The sequence below is a fragment of the Mobula hypostoma genome, chromosome 1 (assembly GCF_963921235.1).
Source record: "Mobula hypostoma chromosome 1, sMobHyp1.1, whole genome shotgun sequence".
NCBI classification, from domain to species: domain Eukaryota; kingdom Metazoa; phylum Chordata; class Chondrichthyes; order Myliobatiformes; family Myliobatidae; genus Mobula; species Mobula hypostoma.
In genome coordinates, this window is record NC_086097.1 from 67035478 (window position 1) to 67059140 (window position 23663).

General features: G+C 39.7%; 1 protein-coding gene and 1 long non-coding RNA gene across 3 annotated transcripts in view; one reads left to right on the forward strand and one right to left on the reverse strand.

Annotated features, from left to right (window-relative positions):
• baz1a (bromodomain adjacent to zinc finger domain, 1A) overlaps nt 1-23663 on the forward strand; it is an 87909-nt gene that overhangs the window by 45180 nt on the left and 19066 nt on the right. The window contains exons 18-24 of the mRNA XM_063050125.1: nt 3413-4132; nt 11598-11764; nt 14034-14224; nt 16319-16467; nt 18876-18965; nt 21628-21875; nt 21982-22202. Of these exons, the coding sequence (XP_062906195.1) occupies nt 3413-4132; nt 11598-11764; nt 14034-14224; nt 16319-16467; nt 18876-18965; nt 21628-21875; nt 21982-22202 (1786 nt within the window). The remainder of the gene's footprint in view (nt 1-3412; nt 4133-11597; nt 11765-14033; nt 14225-16318; nt 16468-18875; nt 18966-21627; nt 21876-21981; nt 22203-23663) is intronic.
• The window catches only part of LOC134347742 (uncharacterized), a 93246-nt gene that overhangs the window by 38884 nt on the left and 30699 nt on the right, over nt 1-23663 (reverse strand). The gene's annotated exons all lie outside the window — the stretch shown is intronic.

Consider the following 23663-nt stretch of genomic DNA (forward strand, 5'->3'; position numbering starts at 1 on the left):
AGCGAGTGTACAATACATTTGGTTTTTTTTGGGTGGGGGGTTGGTGTTTGATGGTATTGTTTTCTTTGTGTGGGAGTGGATTGGGGGGTGGGGTTAGGGATTTGCTGTTTTTATGATTTTTTTAATAAGTTTCTACAGTGCAACACAAAAACAGTAAGAGGTTTATACTGTACAGTGCAAAACAAACATATCAAATGTACAGTTCATAACAGTTAAGGAAAAGCACCCATAGTAGAATTGTATAAAGTTAGTTACCACCCCACCCTCCCACTACCCAACTCCAAAAGCAACGTTACTATATATAGAAAAGTTAATCAGAACTTTTATCACCACAGAGCTGTATTTATAAAAAGAAGGTATATTGCCTACTACCTGAGCTATAATATGTTTACACAAAAAAAAACAGTAAGTCTTAATGGAAAGAAGCTGGGAGTAAGGGATTTAAATGCAAAAGAAAAAAAAAAGGAGGGATAAACCCTTAATCTAAACGGGAATTATGAAAATATTCAAGAAAAGGTCCCCTTTTGGAAATTCATGTCCGAATTAAGTGAATAATGAATCTTTTCAAGGTCTAAGGGGATTAGCTGTTTTAGCTGCCGTGTCCGGGTGGGTGATCTGTTAACTTTTGTGCAAGGGAGTGGTTGGGTTTTGCAAGTTCTGTTTCTTTTTCTTTTCCGTGCAGGAGGGGTGCCACAACCTGCTAAATTAAACTCTCATTTGCCACTTCTTTGTCCATATCTGTAACTGATCTATATCCTTCTCTATTCTTGGAAAGTCCTTTACACTGTCCACAACTCCACTAATCTTTGTGTCATCTGCAAACTTTCTAATCCATCCATTTACATTTTCATCCAAATTGTTGATGTACATCATAAACAAGAGGTTTCAGTAGTGAACATTGGGAATGTTAGTCATAGCCCGTGAGTGAGAATAACAGCCTTCCACCCCTTCTCACCAATGGACGAGTCAGTTCTGAATCCAAATTTGCAATTCGCTTTCAATCCTTTGCATCTTTATTTTGTGAGCTGACCTACCATGAGAGACCTATTAAATGCCTTCAAGATTATCATCTGACTGTACGTGTATACAACCAAAGGAAACAACAACCCTCTGGACCACAGTGCACCCGTAAAACTTACACACACCACATAAAGCAAAATATTACCTTCTTTCTTAGGCATCTGTTAGTCTCGTGAGACCATGGATTTGTGCCTTGGAAGGTTTCTAGGGTGCAGGCCTGGGTGAGATTGTATGGAAGACCAACAGTTGCCCATGCTGCAAGTCTCTTCTCTCCACGCCACCGATGTTGTCCAAGGGAAGGGCAGTAGGGCTGATATAGCTTAGCACCGGTGTCGTCGTAGAGCAATGTGGGGTTAAGTGCCTTGCTCAAGGACACAACACGCTGCCTCAGCTGAGGCTCGAACTAGCGACCTTCAGATCACTAGACCAATGCCTTAACCACTTGGCCATGCGCCAACACTAGAAGTTCATAAAATATAATTCAAAGTGCACGTAGTGCAGAGCACAGGTAAACAGTGCAGTAAATGTCTCGCTGCCCTAGTGACAAGACCTCAGCCTGAGGGAAGAAATTGTTATCCAGTCTAGCAGTCCAAGTTGTGATGCTGTTGTACCACCTCAATGGCAGTTGTGGGTCAAAGAAATTGTGGAATGGATGGAAGGAAGCCTCAACAATCTTTGCTCCTTATTAAAGTCTTTGTATGTCAACGGTTCCCAATCTGGGGTCCACGAACTCTTTGCTTATTGTATTGGTCAATGTCATAAAAAAAGTTTGGGAACCCCTGATGTAAATAATATCCACTGCCTTGCCCTTATCAAACTTGTTTCTCACCTCTTAAGAAATTTGATCAGGTTTGTAAAGAATTGCCTGCTCTGCTTTCCAATGTTTGTAAATCTTTTCTCTCAGAATCTTCTCCAATAGCTTCCTTACCACTGACTTGAGATTCATTTGCCTATAATTATCTGGATTATTCTTACTTCCTTTCTTGAACAAAGACACAACAGTTGTCTGGAACTTTGCCTGTTGCTACTGAGGATGCAAAGATCTTTGTCAAAGACCCAGCAATCTCATTTCTTTCAATATTCTGGGATATATGCCATTAGGCTGTGGGGACTTGTTTGCATTAATATTTTCAAGAAGACCCACCACTACTTCCCCCACTATAACAACCCTATTGACTCTGCGCCTTTCCATAATCTGTGTTCGTATCTGTTCCTCCACTCCAGTGGTTCTTGGGGAGCCTCTAGTATGCCATCAGTGTAATTACACCTTTCTTATTTCTGAGCCCCCTCCAAATTGCCTCTGTGGATAAGATCTCCAGTATGACCTCTATCTGTAGTGCAACCCAGATGGGATAAGATGGGGAAGATGGCGCTGCGACGCAGCTCGCAGCGGCCACTCCGGTGGTGATGTCTGTTATTTGTCAAGTAGGGTGACATGCACAATCCTGATTTGATGGAGATGGACATGAGAGTACCGAGGAACATCTGGTGAAACTTCTGGAATTCCTGCTTTGCTGCTGCTACTGTGTGGTCCAGAGTCTCCGGAGGAGAAGGCCCCGAGTTCTCGGCTTTGCTTGTTGCTCAGCGGGCGGGGTCGAAGCGCTCAGCAGAGGATGGTGCTCAGAGGGGCTGGTCGGAGGCTCGAAGTTTTCGGACGGACTAGGAGTCAGCTGCGGTTGGGTGCTTCCAATGGTGCTGCATCAGTGAGTTGGCGGCGCTTCGGGGTTCATGGCAGGGAGAGTTCCTCCCTTCTGCCGCCTGCATGGGCTGATGAGTCTATTGGGACTTAGAGACTTTTTTTTTACCGTGCCCATGGTCTGACGAAAACTGAACTGAACCCCTCCACCTCTATAACCACCCTGTCTATCTCATAAAACAAGACTGAGAAACATTGAATTGCTAGTCCTGTCCCACATGCAGTCAGTGCCAACAACAACATATTTTTATGTACTGTTCACAGCACTAAGTTTATCCTTGTATATTATAGTCCTGGTGTTGAAATAAACACATTTGAACCCATCAGCCTCACCATGTTTATTAATTTGCCCCATATTATCCTTTCTTTACCCTGCATTTGACAGGGTAATTTGATCACTTCTGAGTTGGTTGCTGTCAGCTTTCTCCAATGTAGATTAAAAGTGTCTAAAACAGTGTCGCAACAGCAGCAGAGGATTATTGCATGTTCCCAAGGTGATAACTTATTTGTAAAACTCAAATATTTATTTGTTTCTGTACTTGTTGATAGAGTTGATGTGATACTTGAAAGAGAAGTGTATAGATGTCAGTAATTGAAGTGTAAGCTCTGAGACTGTGTCTAATTACCTTTTCAAGTTATAATATTCTGTGGTATTTAATGTTCATGGAAATTTTGGATTTTAATTTGTACCTATAGGAAAGAAGAATCAAATTGGGTTTAAGAGTATGCAGAATCCTGAGGAAGCTGAAGAATCAACAGTGGAAAAGAGGGAGATCTTAAGTCCAGAGGAAGAGGAAGCTTTGAAATCTGAGCAGCTGAAAAAAGAGAGAGAACTTGGAGGGAAAATTCAAAATGCCTCATCATGCACCAATATTCTCCCTTTGGGACGTGACCGCATGTATCGTAGATATTGGGTGTTAAGTTCTGTGCCTGGATTATTTGTGGAAGAAGATTATGAAGGATTAATGGAGGACATGTTACAGCCTTGTCCTGTTAAAACTTTAGATAAAACTTTGGAGTCTCAGGGAAATAAAATTTACGATAAAGCACAAGGTAATGAATCCTCAGGGAATGGAACTTCAGGGAAGATGGACCAAAGGCAGCATGAGCCATACAAGGAAAAGCCCATTGCTCAGGACAAAAACTGTTCAGTTTCTCCTTCACGATCTTCACAGCCGTCTACCTCAGAACAGGAACAAATTCTTGATTCCACCCCTGCAGCAGAATTGCACAGACCAATAAACAAACCGAATAGATGGTGTTTTTATTCATCACCAGAACAATTGAATCAACTGATTGAAGCACTTAACTCTAGGGGAAACAGAGAGAACTCCTTAAAAGAAACACTTCTCCAGGAGAAAGACCGCCTCATTGAATTGCTTACTAACTTTCCTGTGGAAAGATTTCATATTCCAGGTAATTCTTTACACCCTTGAATCTCAGTGTATTCTTAAATAAGTCTCTGAATATTATTATCATAGGGTCATTGAAAAGTACAGTACCGAAACAGGCCCTTTGGCCCATATAGTCCATGCCAAACCATTTAAACTACTCACTCCCATTGACCTGCACCTGGACCATATGCCTACCATCCATGTACCTATCCAAACCTCTCAAACATTGAAATCGAGCGTGACATGCACCACTTGTGCTGGCAACTCATTCCACATTTTCACGACCCTTGATTGAGTGAAGAAGTTTTCCCTCATATTCCCCTTAAACTTTTCACATTTAACCCATGACCTCTTGTTTGTAGCCACCCAATCTCAGTAGAAAAAGCCTACTTGCATTTACCTTTAGTTGTACCCCTCATAATTTTGTATACCTCTATCAAATCTCCCCTCAATCTTCTATGGTCCAAAGACTAAAGTCCAGATCTATTCAGTCTTTCCTTATAACTTGCATCTTCCAGTCTTGGCAACATCCTTGTAAATTTTCTCTACTCCTTCAACCTTATTTACATCTTTACTGTAGGTAGAGTACCAGAACTACGTACAGTATTCCAAATTGGGCTTCACCAATGTTTTACACAATTTCAGCATAACGTCCCATTTCCTGTACTTGGTATATTGATTTTGATGGCCAATGTGCCAAAAGCTTTCTTAACGACCCTATCTACCTGTGACACCACCTTCAATTAATTATGGACCTACCCTGGTTGTTCCTACCTAAGTGCAACACCTCGCGCTTGTCTGCATTAAATTCTATCTGCCATTTTTCCAGCTGGTCCTGATCCCACTGCAAACTGTGATGGTCTTCACTGTCCACAGCACCCTCAATCTTGGTGTCATCTGCAAATTTGTTGATCCAGTTGATGACGTTATCATCCAGATCATTGATAGAGATGACAAACAACAATGGACCCAGCACTGATCCCTGCGGCACTTCACTAGTCACAGGACTCCAGTCAGAAAGGCAACCACTCTGGCATCTCCCACAAAGCCAATGTCTAATCCAATTTACTACCTTGTCTTGGATGCTGGGCAGCTTGACCAACTTCCCATGTGAGACCTTGTCAAATGCCTTGCTAAAGTTCATGTAGACAATGTCCACTGCCTTGTCTTCATCAACTTTCCTAGTAACTTCCTCAAAAACATGACCTACCACACACAAAGCCATGCTGACAATTCCTAATCTGTCCATGTCAATCCAAATACTCGTATATCTGGTCCCTTAGAATACCTTTCAATAACTTTCCCACTATTGATGTCAGACTCTGGCCTATAATTTCCTAGTTTATTTTTTTTGAAGCTTTTCTTAAACAATGGAACAATGTTATCTCCCCCAATCCTCTAGTACCTCACCTATCACCAAGGATGATTTTAAATAGCTCTGCTAGGGCCTCTGCAATTTCTGCACACCTCCCACAGGGTCCAAGGGAACATCATGTTAGGCCCTGGGGATTTACACACCCTAATTTGCCTCAAAACAGCAAACACCTCTTCTGTAATCTATAGAAGGTACATAACCTCACTGCCTCACTTCTATAGACTGTCTGTCTCATGAGTGAATACAAATGGGGAAAAAAATCCATTTCTGATCATCTCCATTGATTTTGGCTCCATGCATAGTTACCTTTCGGATCTTCCAGAGGACCAATTTTGTCCCTTGCAATCCTTTTGCTCTTAACATAGCTGTAGAATCCCTTGGGATTCTCCTTCATCTTGTCTGCTCGGGCACCCATGCACCTTTCAGCCTCCTGACTTAAGTGTTCCCTTGCATTTCTTAAACTCCGTAAATGTGACACTTGTCCCTACCTGCCTATTCCTGCTATGCACGGCCTTTTTTTTTTGTTAACCAGGACCTCAATATCTCTTGAAAACCAAAGTTCCTTAAACCTGTTGTCTTTTATTCTGACAGGCACATACAAGCTTTGTACTCAGAAAATTTCAATTTTAAAGGCCTTACCAAGTACACCTTTGCCAGAGCACAGCCTGTCCAAATGCACACTTGCTAGATCCTTTCTGATACCATCAAAATTGGCCTTTGTCCAATTTAGAATCTCAACCCATCATCCAGATTTATATTTTTCCATATTTACTTTGAAACTAATGGCATTATGATCACTTGATGCAAAGTGTTTCCCTACACAAATTTCTGCCACCTGCCCTGTCTCATTCCCTAATAGCAGATTCTAACTGGGAATCTATGTGCTGATTGAAGAATCTTTCCTGAACACATTTGACAAACTCTATCCCATCTAGTTCTTTTACAGTATGAGAGTCCCAGTCAATATGTGGAAAGTTAAAATCACCTATTGTAACAACTTTGTTTCTTGCAACAGTCTACAATGTCTTTACAAATTTGTTCCTCTAATTCCTTCAGACTTTTGGGTGGTCTAATACAGTCCCGTTAACGTGGTCATATTTCCTTATTTCCACTCATGAGTTCTCCAGTGTGGCTTGACTGAGCACTGTCATGACATTTCCCTGAATAGTAATACTACCTTTCCCCGCTCTATCATGTCTAAAACAACAGAACCCCAGAACACTGAGCTGCCAGTCCTGCCCTTTCTGCAACCAAGTCTCAAAAATGGTTACAATATCAAAATTCCATGTGTTGATTTATGCCCCAAGTTCATCTGCCTTTCCTAAAATACTTGCATTGAAATGTACACAGCTCAGGACATTAGTTGCACAATGCTCAACCAAGGTCTTAACAACATCTGTCTTCACATCCTCTTCACTATTTGTTCCGGCATTCTGGTTCCTATCCCCCAGCAACTCTAGTTTAAACCACCCCCCGCAACTCCCCCTCTGCCGCACAGCATGAGCAAAAGTTCCCGCGAAGTTATTAGTCCCCCTCCAATTCAGTTGCAAACAGTCTCTTCTGTACAGGTTCCACCTTCCCAGTGATCCAAAACTCTGGCACCTACCTTCCAACACCAACTCCTTAGCCACGTGTTAAACTATTTGATCTTCCTGTTTCTGGCCTCACTAGCACGTGGCATGGATAGCAGTCCTGAGATCATAACCCTGGAGATCCTGCCCTTGAACTTACCATAGAACCATAGAAACTACAGCACAGAAACAGGCCCTTTGGCCCTTCTCAGCTGTGCTGAACCATTTTCTGCCTAGTCCCACTGACCTGCACACGGACCATATCCCTCCATACACCTCCCATCCGTGTATCTGTCCAATTTATTCTTAAATGTTAAAAAAGAACCCGCATTTACCACCTCATCTGGCAGCTCATTCCATACTCCCACCACTCTCTGTGTGAAGAAGCCCCCCCCTAATGTTCCCTTTAAACTTTTCCCCCCTCACCCTTAACCCATGTCCTCTGGTTTTTTTTCTCCCCTTGCCTCAGTGGAAAAAGCCTGCTTGCATTCACTCTATCTATACCCATCATAATTTTATATACCTCTATCAAATCTCCCCTCATTCTTCTACGCTCCAGGGAATAAAGTCCTAACCTATTCAACCTTTCTCTGTAACTGAGTTTCTCAAGTCCCGGCAACATCCTTGTAAACCTTCTCTGCACTCTTTCAACCTTATTTATATCCTTCCTGTAATCTGGTGACCAAAACTGAACACAATACTCCAGATTCGGCCTCACCAATGCCTTATACAACCTCATCATAACATTCCAGCTCTTATACTCAATACTTCGATTAATAAAGGCCAATGTACCAAAAGCTCTCTTTACGACCCTATCTACCTGTGACGACACTTTTAGGGAATTTTGTATCTGTATTCCCAGATCCCCCTGTTCCACTGCACTCCTCAGTGCCTTACCATTAACCCTGTATGTTCTACGTTGGTTTGTCCTTCCAACGTGCAATACCTCACACTTGTCAGTACTAAACTCCATCTGCCATTTTTCAGCCCATTTTTCCCAGCTGGTCCAAGTCCCTCTTGCAGGCTCTGAAAACCTTCCTCACTGTCTACTACACCTCCAATTTTTGTATCATCAGCAAACTTGCTGATCCAATTTACCACATTATCATCCAGATCATTGATATAGATGACAAATAACAATGGACCCAGCGCTGATCCCTGTGGCACACCACTAGTCACAGGCCTCCACTCAGAGAAGCAATTCTCTACCACCACTCTCTGGCTTCTTCCATCGAGCCAATGTCTAATCCAATTTACCACCTCTCCATGTATACCTAGCGACTGAAATTTCCTAACTAACCTCCCATGCGGGACCTTGTCAAAGGCCTTACTGAAATCCATGTAGACAATATCCACTGCCTTCCCTTCATCCACTTTCCTGGTAACCTCCTCGAAAAACTCCAACAGATTGGTCAAACATGACCTACCAATCACAAAGCCATGTTGACTCTCCCTAATAAGCCCCTGTCTATCCAAATGCTTGTAGATTCTGTCTCTTAGTACTCCCTCCAATAACTTACCTACTACCGACGTTAAACTCACCGGCCTATAATTTCCCGGATTACTTTTGGATCCTTTTTTAAACAACGGAACAACATGAGCCACTCTCCAATCCTCCGGCACTTCACCCGTAGACAGCGACATTTTAAATATTTCTGCCAGGGCCCCCGCAATTTCAACACTAGTCTCTTTCAAGGTCCGAGGGAACACTCTGTCAGGTCCCGGGGAATTATCCACTTTAATTTTCCTCAAGACAGCAAGCACCTCCTCCTTTTCAATCTGTACAGTTTCCATGGTCTCACTACTTGATTCCCTTAATTCCATAGGTTTCATGCCAGCTTCCTTAGTAAATACAGACGCAAAAAACCTATTTAAGATCTCCCCCATTTCCTTTGGTTCCGCACAAAGCCGACCACTCTGATCTTCAAGAGGACCAATTTTATCCCTTACAATCCTTTTGCTCTTAATATACTTGTAAAAACTCTTTGGATTATCCTTCACTTTGACTGCCAAGGCAACCTCATGTCTTCTTTTTGCCCTCCTGATTTCTTTCTTAAGTATTTTCTTGCACTTCTTATACTCCTCAAGCACCTGATTTACCCCCTGTTTCCTATACATTTCATACAACTCCCTCTTCTTCATCAGAGTTGCAATATCCCTTGAGAACCAAGGTTCCTTATTCCTATTCAATTTGCCTTTAATCCTGACAGGAAGATACAAACTCTGCACTCTCAAAATTTCCCCTTTGAAGGCTTCCCACCTACCAATCACATCTTTGCCAGAGAACAACCTGTCCCAATCCACGCCTTTTAGATCCTTTCTCATTTCCTCAAATTTGGCTTTCTTCCAGTTCAGAACCTCAACTCTAGGACCAGATCTATCCTTGTCCATGATCAAATTGAAACTAATGGTGTTATGATCACTGGAATCAAAGTGCTCCCCTACACAGACTTCTGACTTGCCCTAATTCGTTTCCTAACAGGAGATCCAATATTGCATCCCCTCTAGTTGGTCCCTCTATATACTGATTTAGCACCTAACTTCCTGAACTCACTTCACAGAACTTTGTGACTCTTCCTACCTCTGTCATTATGGACCCTCCTGCTGAGGACTCAATCCGAGAAGTTGTGAATCCTGGCACGCTGGAGTCAACATACCATCTTGGAATCTCATTCACAGAACATCTTTTCTGTTCCCCTAACTAACAAATCCCCTATCACCACAGCTCGTCTCTTCTCTCCCCTTCCCTTCTGACCGCTGTAGCCTTCCTCTACTGGACCATCTCCTCCCTCCCAACCAAACAGTATCCAAAGTGGTATACCTGTTGAGAGGAATGGTCACAGGTGCACTGGCTGTTTAACCCCTTCCCTTTCCTGTCACTCAGTCTCTTGTGTTCTGCGTCTTGGGTGTAACTACCTCTCTATATCCTATCTATCACCCACTCAGCTTCGCGAATGATCCAGATTTCATCCAGTTCCTGCTCCAACTCTTTAAAGCAGAGTGTTAGAAGCTGCAGCTGGATACATTTCTTGCAGGTGAATTTGTCAGGGACATTGCTGGTCTCCCTGCCTTCCCACATCCTGCATGAGGACTATCCAACAAAGGCCACTCCTCTTACCCGCCTTATTTTAATTTGTTCTTGCCAATCAAGCTTAATCTAATTAACTGCTGCTCAAAACACCAAACTGCTGGGAATCAGTACCATATTAGAGCGTTAGAAAGTTTTTGACAAGATCAAGCCATTCGGCCCCAACAAAGCTTACCAAATTCCTAGTCACTTAGTGTGTTGAAATAACTACCAAGTTTAGATTCAAAGTTTCTAAGGTACTACTGTCAACCTCACAACTAGGTAGTTTGTTTCATGTGTCCACATCTTGCTGTGTACTCAGTTGAACCTGACTGAGCTACGTCTTTTCACACTTCATACGGCTGACCGCCCGCTGATCAAAAAAACAACACTGTGCCCTTTCAGGAGCCATGTTTTTCAGACAGTGTATGGAAGTATTGGAAATGGTTTAAACCAAAAAGAACATTGAAGTTGTTCATAGAACATAGAGATAAAAAATTGTTTTGCTTCATGGAGTTAACTTCTTTCTGCAGCTGTAGTATTACATACCCATAACCTAATGAAGTGTGAAAATCTCCAAACTGATTTATTTAAACAAAAGCAAGAAAAACTGCAAGCTATTCACATTGTATATCATAGAAACAGGATTTTTAGAGTCCATACCATCTTATTTACATTACCCCTTTTCCCCATCTCCTGATTTGTGCTACCAGTCACACTAGGGGGAATTTGCTTTAGGCAATTAACTACCAATCAACAAGTCTTTGCATCTGAGAGGAAACAACACCTTGTTGGGGGGGGCGGTGCTGAAGAGGCTATGTGTTGACTGAGAACATATACAATCTCTAGACATCTTGTCAGATCAGGATATAACCCATGTCTTTGCTGTGAAGCATTAACTTTAATCTCTCGACCACTGTGGAATAATTATGTTAAAATTGTGCAGTATGTTCAGTATTCTTGCTCTTGGAGATGTTCCCAGGTGAATATCTATAGTTTAATCCTTTGAATAATGAACATGGATGCAAATATGTCCTTTTTGTTTTACAAAGAGTTAATTTTTGTTATCTTTTGAAAATTATGCCATTAAAAGGCTTGCTAATTTAAATCTCCACACTGTGGCCTATACTGCATATTACTGAAGACACATGAACAATTGTACCATGGGTGCTATGCTATTGCAAATAATAGGCATTTTGTTCACAGAGTAATTGTCAATTGCCAAGTGGCATCATACCCAAGTAGCTGAAATGAACACTTATTCTGCCAAGCTTCTATTTTATACTTTAATTCTAATTATGTCTGCATTGAATTCAGTATTTAAGCTACACAAATAATTTGCATCTTTGACTTTAAGCTGTTGAAAAGAAAATGTTGGTGTAACAATTGGTGGCAAGAAAAATGGAAGGGAAAAATGGCTTGATAAATTGCTTTAAGAGTATACTGATTAAACAAATTCAATGTTAATTTCCAGATAAAACTCTATTGGAAAGCAAGCCTGTTCGAAATACTTCGAAAGGTGTTCACAGTGCATATGATTCTTCCCAATTACCTGCTGATAAGCAGCTTGAACTGCGATTGAAGGATTTGCTTCTGGACATTGAAGATAGAACCTGGCAAGGAACTCTAGGAGGAATTAAAGTATGTATTAATAAATACAATAAAAATTGCAAGCAGGCTTGTTTGAGTTCAATAATTTAATGATATTTACTTTGTGCATACCAGCATGGTATGTATGGTATTTCTTCAGTCTATTTCTGTCAATGTTTCCATTACAATTTTTAAGCTTGTTTTCACATTGCTTTCTTTGGATCTTTTAAAAGAATTTTTTGGTCTTCCATTCCCTGAATATTTGAATGTATATGAAACTTGCAACAAGATTTCTGAAATCACAATCATCGGTTATGTTGTTTGGAGCACAATCGAAGTACTGTGAGAAATTGTAGGAACACCACCTTCAGAAAGGATACTTTAACCTTTTGATAAAGCACATTGTAGGTTTACGGGAAACATACTTAATTCCAAAGGTTAAAGACAGAAGTTGTTACACAAGTTGAGGTTATATTCCTGGGTTATAAAATGAAGGATTGTTTGATTAGTTAAAAAGATGATAAGAACTGATAGAGAGTGTAGTTCAAGTTCAAAGTAAATTTATTATCAAAGTATGTGTATATTTCCATATTCGACCCTAAGATTCATTTTCTTGGGTGCAATCACAGTAAATAAAAGAAACACAATACAAAAAGAGCAAAAAGAAAAGGGCAATAAATATCAAGATCATGAGATGAAGAGCCCTTGAAAGAGTCCAGTTGAGCGATGCGCCGAGTGAAGTTATCCCCTCTGGTTTAATAGCCTAATGGTTGAGGGGTATAACTGTTTCCTGAACCTGGGGGTGTGGATCCTGAGCCCACTGTACCACCTTGCTGATGGCAAGGTGGGTGCTGGTTTACTGCAACAGCACTCCATATAGATGTGCTCATTGGTGGGGAAGGCTTTACCTGCAATGGACTGGACCGTATTCACTACTTTTTGTAGGCTTTTCCATACAAGGGCATTGGTGTTATTATACCAGGTCCCGATGCAATCACGACTAAATATTAATCAGAACTTTTAATGGTGTTTTTTTTAAACAAAAAAAAAATCCCATATGCAAGGGATGGATTGGGTTTGGACTGCTGTGCAGCAAACGACAAAAGGTTTTGTCAATTAGTTTTAAACACAAGATTGATTTATATTTGATATAAATATTTGAGACTGGAGCAAAGCAGGTGTATGGAGTTGTTACACACCAGTCACAATCTCACTCAATGCCGAACAAGCTATAGAACTAAAAAGTTCACTATATATTTGTGTATGGCTTTGGGCTGTTGGAAAACTACTCATGGAGGGGCAAGTTGATATTTAGGATGTATAATGAGGTGAATATTTTGGATTAAAATGGAGGAGACTTTCAAACCAAAAATGGAAGGAAAAATAGATTGAATTGGGAGAAGAAACAAAGGCAAGAAAAATCGGGGGGGGGGGAGGCCAAAGTCAAAGCCAGAGGACGTGATAGTAACACAAGATTCAGTAGATGCAGGATATTTAGAGTAATACATACACAATGCTGAAGGAACTCAGTAGCATTTATGGAAATGAATTAATAGTCAACATTTCAGTCTGAAACCTTTCATCAGTACTGGAAAGGAAGGAGGAAGAAGCTAGCATAAAAAAAAAACTGAGGGAAGGCGGAAAGGAGTACCAGTTAGATGGTAAAAGGTGACGCCAAGTGGGCAGGGGAAGGGGGGGGGGATGAAGTGACAGCCTGGGATGTGATGGGTGGAGAAGGTAAAAGACTGAAGAAGCAGCATCTGATAAGAGAATGGACCATGATGGTTTTAAAAATAATGTCAAAAACAAAATTTTTTGAATGTGAGGAAAGTGGGTCTTTTAAGAGTTTATGGTACTGACTGTAAAAACATGCTTCAATGCATAAAGAATTTTCAAAAAGACATACTTCAGCACATTGTACTTGGGAATTTGAATCCAGGAGACTTTGCCATGAAGTGATTGAATACAAATACATGATGTCATCTTTTTTTTCCTTTTTGTGTCATGGCTATTTAAGGTATGCAGCAAATGTATGCAACAGATAGTATAAAAATGCTACAATTTAATTGGTATGTTTAAACAAAGAACATTTCTATTTTCTTTATTTAAACTTGCCTGCAATTAAGTTGTAGCACAAAGCAAAAGTAATTGCAAATTAATGCAATATGAAAAATGTATAATTACATCCTTGCACAATATTGCTTCTGGAGTGTGTATGTATTAACAAGCTTTTTATACAATTGTGAAATTAAATTCTGACCTTGATAGTGAATCAAACTATTGGATTTAAAGAGCATGCCTAAAACATTTCTATGAGCAGGTGATGGAGCGGTATGCATGGCGAGCAGCACTGGAAACAGGGCAGTATGAACTGTTGGGCAAAGCACTTCCTACGCAAAATGGCATTCGGTTACTGGAAAATAATGTGAAGGAAAATGGAGTTATTAAAATTGAAGGCAAGGAATCCAAGGAGCTTGATGTTTTGAGCAATGGATATAGCAACAAAGCTGGGTATAACTGATTTTTTTTTTCCAAATATAATCAGAGGTTTAAGTATTGGCATCAAAAACTGGGCATTTGCATTCTTTAGTTGGTATGTTGCTGTGGTTTTTGCTTGAATCTGAACATATTTTAATGTTTTTTTCTTTACATTAGCAAATTTCCAGCATTATTAGCCCAAACATCATCTGATCATTAACAAAAACATTATTATCAGGGACCAACACCTCATAAATACATATTTTTTAAAAAAGCATAAATTTTGCTGACTAAAACTTGCTGCCTACTTGCTCCGGAATGTTAATGAGCTTGCATTAACCTGATAAAGTATAACAAAGGCTGAAACTGAGGAATAAGTCTGCATCCTAAATGGCAGCGCACTCTCACGTGCTCACTCTCTCTCTATTTTTCAGTTTTTTAAAAATTTTTATTTCAGAAATTGCTTCTCAATTCCTGGCCATTTCAGATGTATCTCCAATTATTTCTCTCCCACAAATGCCACCTGATGTGCTTTCCTAGTCTTTTTCAATTTTCCATCAAATGCACTGCTCTACTATTTGAATTCCAGCAGATTTTCTTTTACCTCTGTTCCAAACAGAGAATAGCTGACATTAGCATCCTCTCCTAGTTGGTACCTGTTTGTTTGTCTTTCTTCATTTCCCCCATCTTTGGCAAGTTCTAATGAGTGTGCTTAACTTTTTCCCAGTTCTGAAGAAGAGCCATTGAATTAAAAATCTTACTCCCCAGTAAAGCTGCTGGATGTGCTGAATTTTCATTACTTTGTTTTCCTTTCAGATTTCTAGCACTTGCATTTTTTTTTTGGAACATAGTGAAGTAAATAGGCTGTTGTTCTGGGATCAGCAATCATTGGTGTTTCTGGGCAACTAGGTGTACTAATGTAATGCTGGATTTGAACCCTGTGCTTCACTTGGATGCTTCAGGAGAGGAGTGAGTGTCACATGACACCTTTTTTCTCTTGCTCCACGCTGTCTCACTCCCTGTGTCGCCGCCCGCCCCACTGAGTGTCGTCATGATTCTCCTAATCATTGAGGTGTTTCATGCCCTCATTTCTTTGATTTCCTTTCTCCCCCCCCACCCCCACTCTCCTCCACTGCACCCCCTCCCTCTGAAGTCAAACCCCACAGCCTGATTTTTGGGGTCACAGTTTTCTTTTCACCAGCCCAATCTCTCTTCAACATAAAATATTTTTCACTGTGGAGCAATGACTGGCATATCCATGCAGGTGTTCTAGCAAAGTCCATACCTGTATATTATTTTGCAACCTCAAACTTCAAATGTAATGTTGCTTGGATATTCTGGGCCTTTGTAATCTGAGGATCCTTTTAGCTTTTGTTTAATTATTTGGTTCTTAACAGTTCACTTAGTAGAATTCCACTAAGAATTTGACATAATTTTACTTCACTTCTTGAATTTGTATATACTATCACAGTATATGTTACTATAAATTACTTTTTTTGTTGTTTTTAAATACTCCATGTATTTTAAGCTCCAGAGTATATATGGGAAAGCTGTTTATGCATATAGTTAGCTTTGTTTCTAAAACTTTGATCTGTCCAAACTTGTCACACAAAATTTGCAAGATATGCCGTAGAGGAAGTGTATGAACTGAATAAAGTAAAACTGAATACAGGTTGGAACTTCCTTAGTACTGGACTGGCAAATTTTCTGGATTATTAGATGTTTCTGATATTAATGCCCACTTTTTAAGTTTAGCTTTCTTAACAGGTTGAAAAATAGTATAATATTTTAGTGATCCAATAAAGTTTAAATAGAGAAAGAAATAAGCAAGCTTTCTGGACTCTGGCTTTGCTACAGCCAACCTACTTGCCAAACACCAACCCCAGCTCCAGCCACACACCTGAGACACCCAGTACTAGCACTCAACTTGTACTGCAGCTCCTGGCTCACATTTTGGGCCATCGGGATTTGTGAAAAATTGAATGCTGCTTGTCAGAGAATTACTGTACAGAAATGTTTAATTCTGTGATGTAAATTCAAGGCATTGATGTACTGACGGAAAGCTTTTCATACTCTGTAGCTCAATTTTTGTGACACTGACATACAGAAGTTTTGTTTTTTGTGCAGGCCTTTAGAAACGGGGAGTGAAACAAGAAGTTCTGTATCTTCCAGTGCTAATTTTCCTCAACAATTAAACTCTGTGGTGCATTATCTGGCAGTTGCTTTGCTTCAGTTAGAACAGGGAATTGAGCGTAAATTCCTGAAGCCTCCACTGGGTTAGTACTTTTAATAATTCAGTGAACAAGTCTGAATTTCAAATCGATCCTTTGCTTAACTCACTGCATTTAATATTAAATCTTGTAAAGATTTTATGTAATTTCTCGAGGCCTCATTGTAATTTGACTTGTGTTTCCCTATACTACACTTGTTTAACTTATTAGAATATTCATAAATGGTTTTCCAAAAGGTAGCACTGTTTCTTAAGATGCTGTCATTTGGGAACTCAAGGTATCTGAATATTTACAGGTTGTCAGAAGGGTGTTCATACAAGAGGAATTCAAACTTTGCAGAATATTTACAGGAGCCGTGATACTTTTTCATTATAAATTTAAGCCATTGAGACAATGCTCCAATTTAGCCTGCTGAAAGAAGCAAATTGTTTTTTGTACAATTATTATTTTAGGTAACTGGTCAGGACTTGCACACTTATTCAACATTACTAGTTTATAAGATTGCTAGGGTCAGTATTTCTCAGTTAAGACTTCAAGGTTTTTCCCCATTGCTTTTTAAAACCTTGCATTGTTTTTGGGAATTTGTTTTGTCTGGTATTCACCAAAAGGTGGTTATTTTAAAACTACTGCTAAAAAAGGGCATAATTCATAATGCCTTGTAACTACCAATAGTATTGTTGTATTATTTTTTATTTCTGTACCACAACTCTTAATTGGAATCTTATGCCAAATTTGTAGAAGTAATTACGGGCTATTGGTTGTCATGATGGAAGAATTAATGAGATTGGAAATTTTCACCCAATTTTTAAAGATGAGTTTTCTACCAATTATCCTGAAATTTCTCTTCCCTTCTTGTGCTTGCTGAATATAGTGGTTCATTCTTTTGTATTGATTCATCATTAGTTGTTCTGCAGGGAACTTGCTTAATTAACATTTTTTAGCACATGAAAGCTACCTTATAATCAAAAGAGGGAGACATTGAATCTGGTGCCTATGCTAGGTGTCTAGTCTTTAGTGAAAAGATCACATAATCTCATTTAAGTGGAACTCTTTGGCTGCTTAACTGCAGAACACTTATTTGTTCATCTAGTCTTGATTGGTGAAGTTCCCCTCTTATTCTCAAATCTCAAGCACTTGCCAAATGATGAGACTAAAACCAGCTACGGTATTCTGATAGAAGTCTGACATAGGTCTTAAGTTTATTTTGTCATACACTTTTTTTTGTCCCAAATTACTCTAGCTATTGATTTACAGAATTGCAAATGAGCTTTTAAGGATTTACACACTAGAATAGTGAGGTTTAGAGGGGTTCCAATTTGGCTGTGACATCTTGATTAAACATCTTTCCTTCTCTTGGTAAATCTGTATACATGTATTAAACTTCTGATTAATGTAGTTCCAGTCTTTGGTTTCCTAGCAAGAATTACTGCTCCTGTTCATTTTCCTATTTTCTGCTTTCTCTGTTCAACCCTGTCCCCAACTTGATTCCTTTCCGGCCTTGATATCAGACATGCCACCTCTCCCGGAAGTTCCGGGAGTCTCCCGCATATTAATAGTGGCTCCCTAATGCCCGTAAGTTATATACAATGTCCTGGAAATTGATTTTTTTGAGAGCAAGCGTAAGAGCAAGAAAGCAAGCAAGCGCGAGACCGAGAGAGAGAGAGAGAGACCAAGAAAGCAAGCAAGTGCGTGAGAGCGACCACGAGAGTGCGCGCACAAGAGCAGGAAAGCAAGTGCGAGAGAGCGAGAAAGCAAGCGCGCGTGAGAGAGAGAGAGAGCGCAAGAAAGCAAGCGTGAGAGAGCGACCACAAGCGAGAGAGTTCCAGAAAAAGAAAATATGAAACGTACGTCACCCCAGACTACACTAAAGTGTACTCCTGCCTAATAGGGGTCAAAAATACTGACAGTGTTGTTCGCTGCACTGTTTGCAACAGTGACTTTTCTATTGCCCATGGTGGGTTAAGACTGTAAAAGACATGTTGAGGTGAGTTTAACAGGTGTCATTCGTTCATTAGCATAGCTAACGTTATTTAAACTAGCTGGCTAGTTGCTAAGGAGCTACTCTATTGCAGACATCCCACCTCTCCTGGAAGTTCCAGGAGTCTCCCGCAAATTGATGGTGCTACCTCCCTGAAATGAGTTTTTGCAGGGTGGGATGTCTGTGATATGCTTATGTAAAGCTATAAAGTGATGGCCGAGGTGCAAATTTAATTCATTGCACTCTTAGAATTGTGAGATATGGAAACACCGGTGTTCAGTTGATTTAACTGCATTGCTTGTCCTAAATTTCCAGTTGCATTTTTAGAAAGTTGAGGTCTGCAATACAACTTGTTTACCAAAGCAATTGTTTATCAACAAATTCTTTTCCTGTAGTTTCAGCCTTGTTAGTCTTGACTTTTCAAGTGCTCTAGATATTATAAAGTTATATAATTAGAAATCCCTTTCTTTCAAAGGAGATGCAGATGATATAAAAAAGGAACCAAAAGACAAGAAGAAGAAAGATGATAAGAGAAAAAGTGAAGATCAAGCTGGTGATAAAGATGGTGTGTATTGGATCAATTGCTAAGAATGCTCAGTATATTGAAATGCAAATACCTTGAGCTTGTTAGAGATTTGCAACAATTGTAAAACTTTCTTTAAAATAATACAAAATATTTGTCTGGCTGCAAATGCAGGCTTAAGGCTCTATTCTACTAAGCTGTTGGTTGGTGAGGCAGATGCAAAGTTTAGGGAATTTTGCTGTCACACTGGCCAATGACGTCAACATTGTGCTAGTGTAAATTCATGAAAGCCTTGACAAAATGAAGCAGAATTGGCCTGAGAAAACGTGCTGTAATGGAGATGGTTTGGTTCCACATTATGAACCTGGTATAAACTAAACTGAATCATGCAGAAATTTTATTTGTCACCCCTAAGTATCTCTACTACACAGGCAAGAAATCCAGCCTCTCATAGTTGAAATTTTTAATCCTAGGTGACATCCTGGTGAATCTCTCCACACCCTTTTCAGTGCTATCATATACTTCCTAAAGTGTTATGACCAGAACTGTGCACAATTCTCTAGCTGTAACTTAGTTTTCTACACTTGTACCATAATGTCCCTGCTCTTACATACTATGCCCTAGCAAAAAATACTAGTATTCAGTCTGCTGCCAGCTTCCCCAGAAGTGGTTCTAAGGCTGCCCCTCCTGTACCCTTGCATTTGTAGTAAAGGATTTGATAGTTGATTTGTGGGACTTGCTGCATTAGGCATTGTCAATCCTGAACTACATATTACCTCAGATAGCACTGACTGGCTAGATGAACGCTTGTGTGGGGAAAGAGAATAATCAAATTTGAAATCTATGATGTTGGTAGTAAAGAAGTTGAGGTCTTGCAGGCAGCTATTTAGCAGACTGGAAAATCTGGAAATCTTTTGATTTACTCCCAGTGCCACATGTGATTTTTATGAAATGGATAAGTGTATCAGAAGAAAATTTTTGAAAGCCCAAAAATGGACCAGTGATGAAGGATATCATTATTTAAATATTGATATTTGGGGTGTGGGGGAAGGGGAAGTATAGGTCAAGGAAGGTGAATAACTCTGAATTTACTCAAGACTTGATCAAATATATTCCTAAATGAAAGGTGAAGTGGTGCCATCAGATTTGGAGAATTTGCTGGTGCAAATGTAGTGTGTTTTAGTTGGAGACTATGTAATCAGTACTTTTTCTCTTTATTGCAGTGAGTGCCAAAGCTAGAAAGGCAAATATGAAAATACAAATTTATTATGCAGCTAAAGCAATTACACTGAATGCTTTCATGACCTTGTATTTTATGGCCTCGGCTATAAAAACAAGTTGAGCTCAACTTTTACAAACTTCCTGGTTAGATCATGATAGAGTGCATATTTGAGCTAGAATCTCTGAACTATAGAAAAGGATTACCAGAGAGAACCCAGGGATGTGAGACAAGTATGTGATTAAATAACTTGCTTGAAGAACCCAAGTTTATTGGAAAACCTAATAAGATTTCCAAAAATGAGCTTTAATGGAGCAAGCAGGGAGAAATTGTTTAAATATTGGGGATTGTTTTCACACGGAGTTTTTTCAATTTTCTGAAACTTCCTGAAAGGGTGGTGAAGTCATATTCCATTAGAACCTTTAAAGACGTTAAACTTTGTTTAATTTGTATGGTAGAATGAAAAGGTTGGGGTCTGAGATTAAATCGAACAACTTGCAATGAACTGTCACAATTTAATGGGTGTAAATGTGTTTTATGGAAGTAAATATCTGCCATAGTTTTGTATGACATTCAATTTTCAGTAAATGCTACTCAACTTGCATGTGGTTCTAATGGTATTTATATCTTTCTTCTCGTTGTTGTGTAACCTTGCATAAACCCTAGGGTAAGGGTTACAATATTCAAAGCATGGGAGAAACTAATAGTGGGTTGCCATGAAGATTATACAGCTAACAGAATTCTACCAATGTTAGAAACAAGTTGTAATGCTCTGCCAGGGACCATAGTTTACAATTATGAGTAAATAAATATTCTTAGACAATTTTTTGAGAAATGTAAATCTTTCAGAAAGCCAATTTAATTTTAAATATTCTAAGGTTTCCTGTATTATTGGTGTCCAGGAAACATTTACTTATAGGAGCTAGATATTGAAATAATGCTTAAATAGCTAGTAATTGAAGAATACAATGAAAAGTGGAAGAATGTAGATAAAGGATTTTGTTATGTTATCTGTACAACATTCTGACTTGGGAATATATCTCATCACTTGATCTAAATCCTGGAACTCCCTACCAAGCAACAGTGAAAAGACTGTAGTAGTTTGAGATGATGCTTCATAATCATCACACCAAGTAGTCAGCGATAGCAACTTGTTTGTGGTTCTAATAGTATTTATATCTTTCTTCTCGTTGTCGTATAACCTTGCATAAACCCTAGGGTAAGGGTTACACTTGGGAATATATCTCATCACTTACTGGATCTAAATCCTGGAACTCCCTACCAAGCAACAGTGAAAGACTGTAGTAGTTTGAGATTCTGCTTCATAGTCATCACACCAAGTAGTCAGCGGTGGGCAATAAATGCCGACGTTGCCCACATCTCAAAACTGTTTTCTTTTGCAACTCTGGAAACCTGAAAATGAAAACTCATTTTAAATTCTTGAGACAAGGATTTAATTTAAAGATTTTAATTCTTGCATTTTAGATGCTAACGATTGTGGGAAGATACAGAAGACATTATTAGATCGTTGGAGAGAGTCTCTTCTGGCATGCACCAGCTTAGCTCAGGTTTTTCTTCATCTCTCCACACTGGATCGTAGCATTATATGGGCCAAATCTTTGCTAAATACTCGCTGTAAGATCTGTCACAAGAAGGGCGATGCAGAAAACATGCTTTTGTGTGATGGCTGTGATAGGGGTCATCACACATACTGCTTGAGACCAAAGGTCAAGGTTTGTGCCTAAAACTTGCTTTTTATATATAAAAATAAGCAAACTGTTTAATCTGTCTCCTGCCATTTTCAAAGTAATATCCTTTAATGTAGTCAATTTCTCTTAGATCATTCCAGAAGATGATTGGTTCTGCCCTGAATGCAGGCCAAAACAACGGTTGCGTCGTACAGTGGCCAGGCAAAGACCATCATTGGAGAGTGAGGAGGAAGAGGACGAGGAGGATCTGGTTGAATTGGACAAGAAGTTGTTGAAGATGCAAAGTGAAAAAGTTAAAAACGAGGCAATGGAAGAAAATGAAACTGAGAAAGAAATTGAAATGGAGAGGAGGTATTTTTAGTAACCAAATTGTTTAAAAACTATTGGTTTTACTTGTATTGTTTGGTTTTGCTGTGATTATCAACTTGCCAGATGTACAGGTTTCACATGTACATTAACTCTTCACAACCAACACCAGCCTGATTTTCCTACCACTCACCTACACAAGAGATAACTTAGTGACCAATTAACCTACTCGCCAGCAGTTCTTCAGAAGAAAATTGAAGTATCCTGGGAAAGCTCAAGGAAAACATGCAGACTCCAAGGTAGAATCTGGGTCTGGAACCATGAAGCATCAGCATCATCTGCTGCATCATTGATCCACCCAAATCCTCTCCATCCTAGAAAGAAATCAATAAAAACTAGCCAAAGGCTAGAATTAAGTGCACGTAAATAGAATTTTTTTTTTCCATATCTCAAGAAATTGCAGATGCAGGACTTGGATATGGTAGGAAAAATAAAATTGGTTAATTGGTCAAAAATAACTGTTTCCTCCTGGGGTTGTTGCAATAAACTGAGGGGAAAAATGATGGGTCTCTGAGGGGTGGAGGGAGGAAATTCCTTTATTCCAAATGGTTGAGGGAGGAACGAGGTAGGTATTTGTTCTTGTGTATTGTATTCCAGTGAAATGGTACAAACTAAGTCACAGCTGGAGTATTGTACAGTGGTGAAGATTGAGGTAGTACAAGGTAAAACAGTCACAGAAAGCCACATAAAGTGTAACAGCTGCAGAAAACATGGAAGTAAACAATAAAGGGCAAGATCTCATGATAATCTTCCACCTTATTGTTTACCTGCGCGTTCTTGACCTCAATCTATCTGTAGGCCCTCCATTGTTCACGGTCAACCATGGATGTTGTATTCTAGTTGCAAGCAAGGGCAGTATGATATGGAGAGCAAGCCATTGGCCATGCAACAGCTCCCCCTTTCTACATAGCTGATGAATTCAAAGAACCGGCAGAAACTGATGCAGTTTGGCACCAGCGGAGTCGGAGGAGTTCCCAGTTAGCATTGAACTCTATGTAGGACTGCCTTAGGAATTCCAGCTCTAGAATTTTCCTCCGGGTTTACTCCTGAAGCCTTCTCCATGAGTGAGTATAGAGGTTTGAGATCTGAGTTTTCCTTCTAGATGTGCTGCCAACTACGGCTGACGAGCCGTATCTCATCGAAGCAATTGGTTTTAAGGTGCCAGTAACCCGCCTTTGCCCCTTCTGTCAGTAGACAGGTTCCAGTGCGCTTCTAAAAGCTGGATTCAGTTGTTTGAAGCTACTTGAGTTGCATGTCAGTGGGAGCTTAATAGGCAGTAGGAGCTTATCCCCACTACTTAACTTCTCTCTTACCCCACCCCCAGCCTCAGCTATGACAACCTTAAGGAACCAAACAATTAGGGAAGCATTCAGTAGTCTTACACAGTGCCTTGTAAAAGTATTTAGCCCCCAACCCTTTGTTCACATAAATGAGTATTTCAACCAG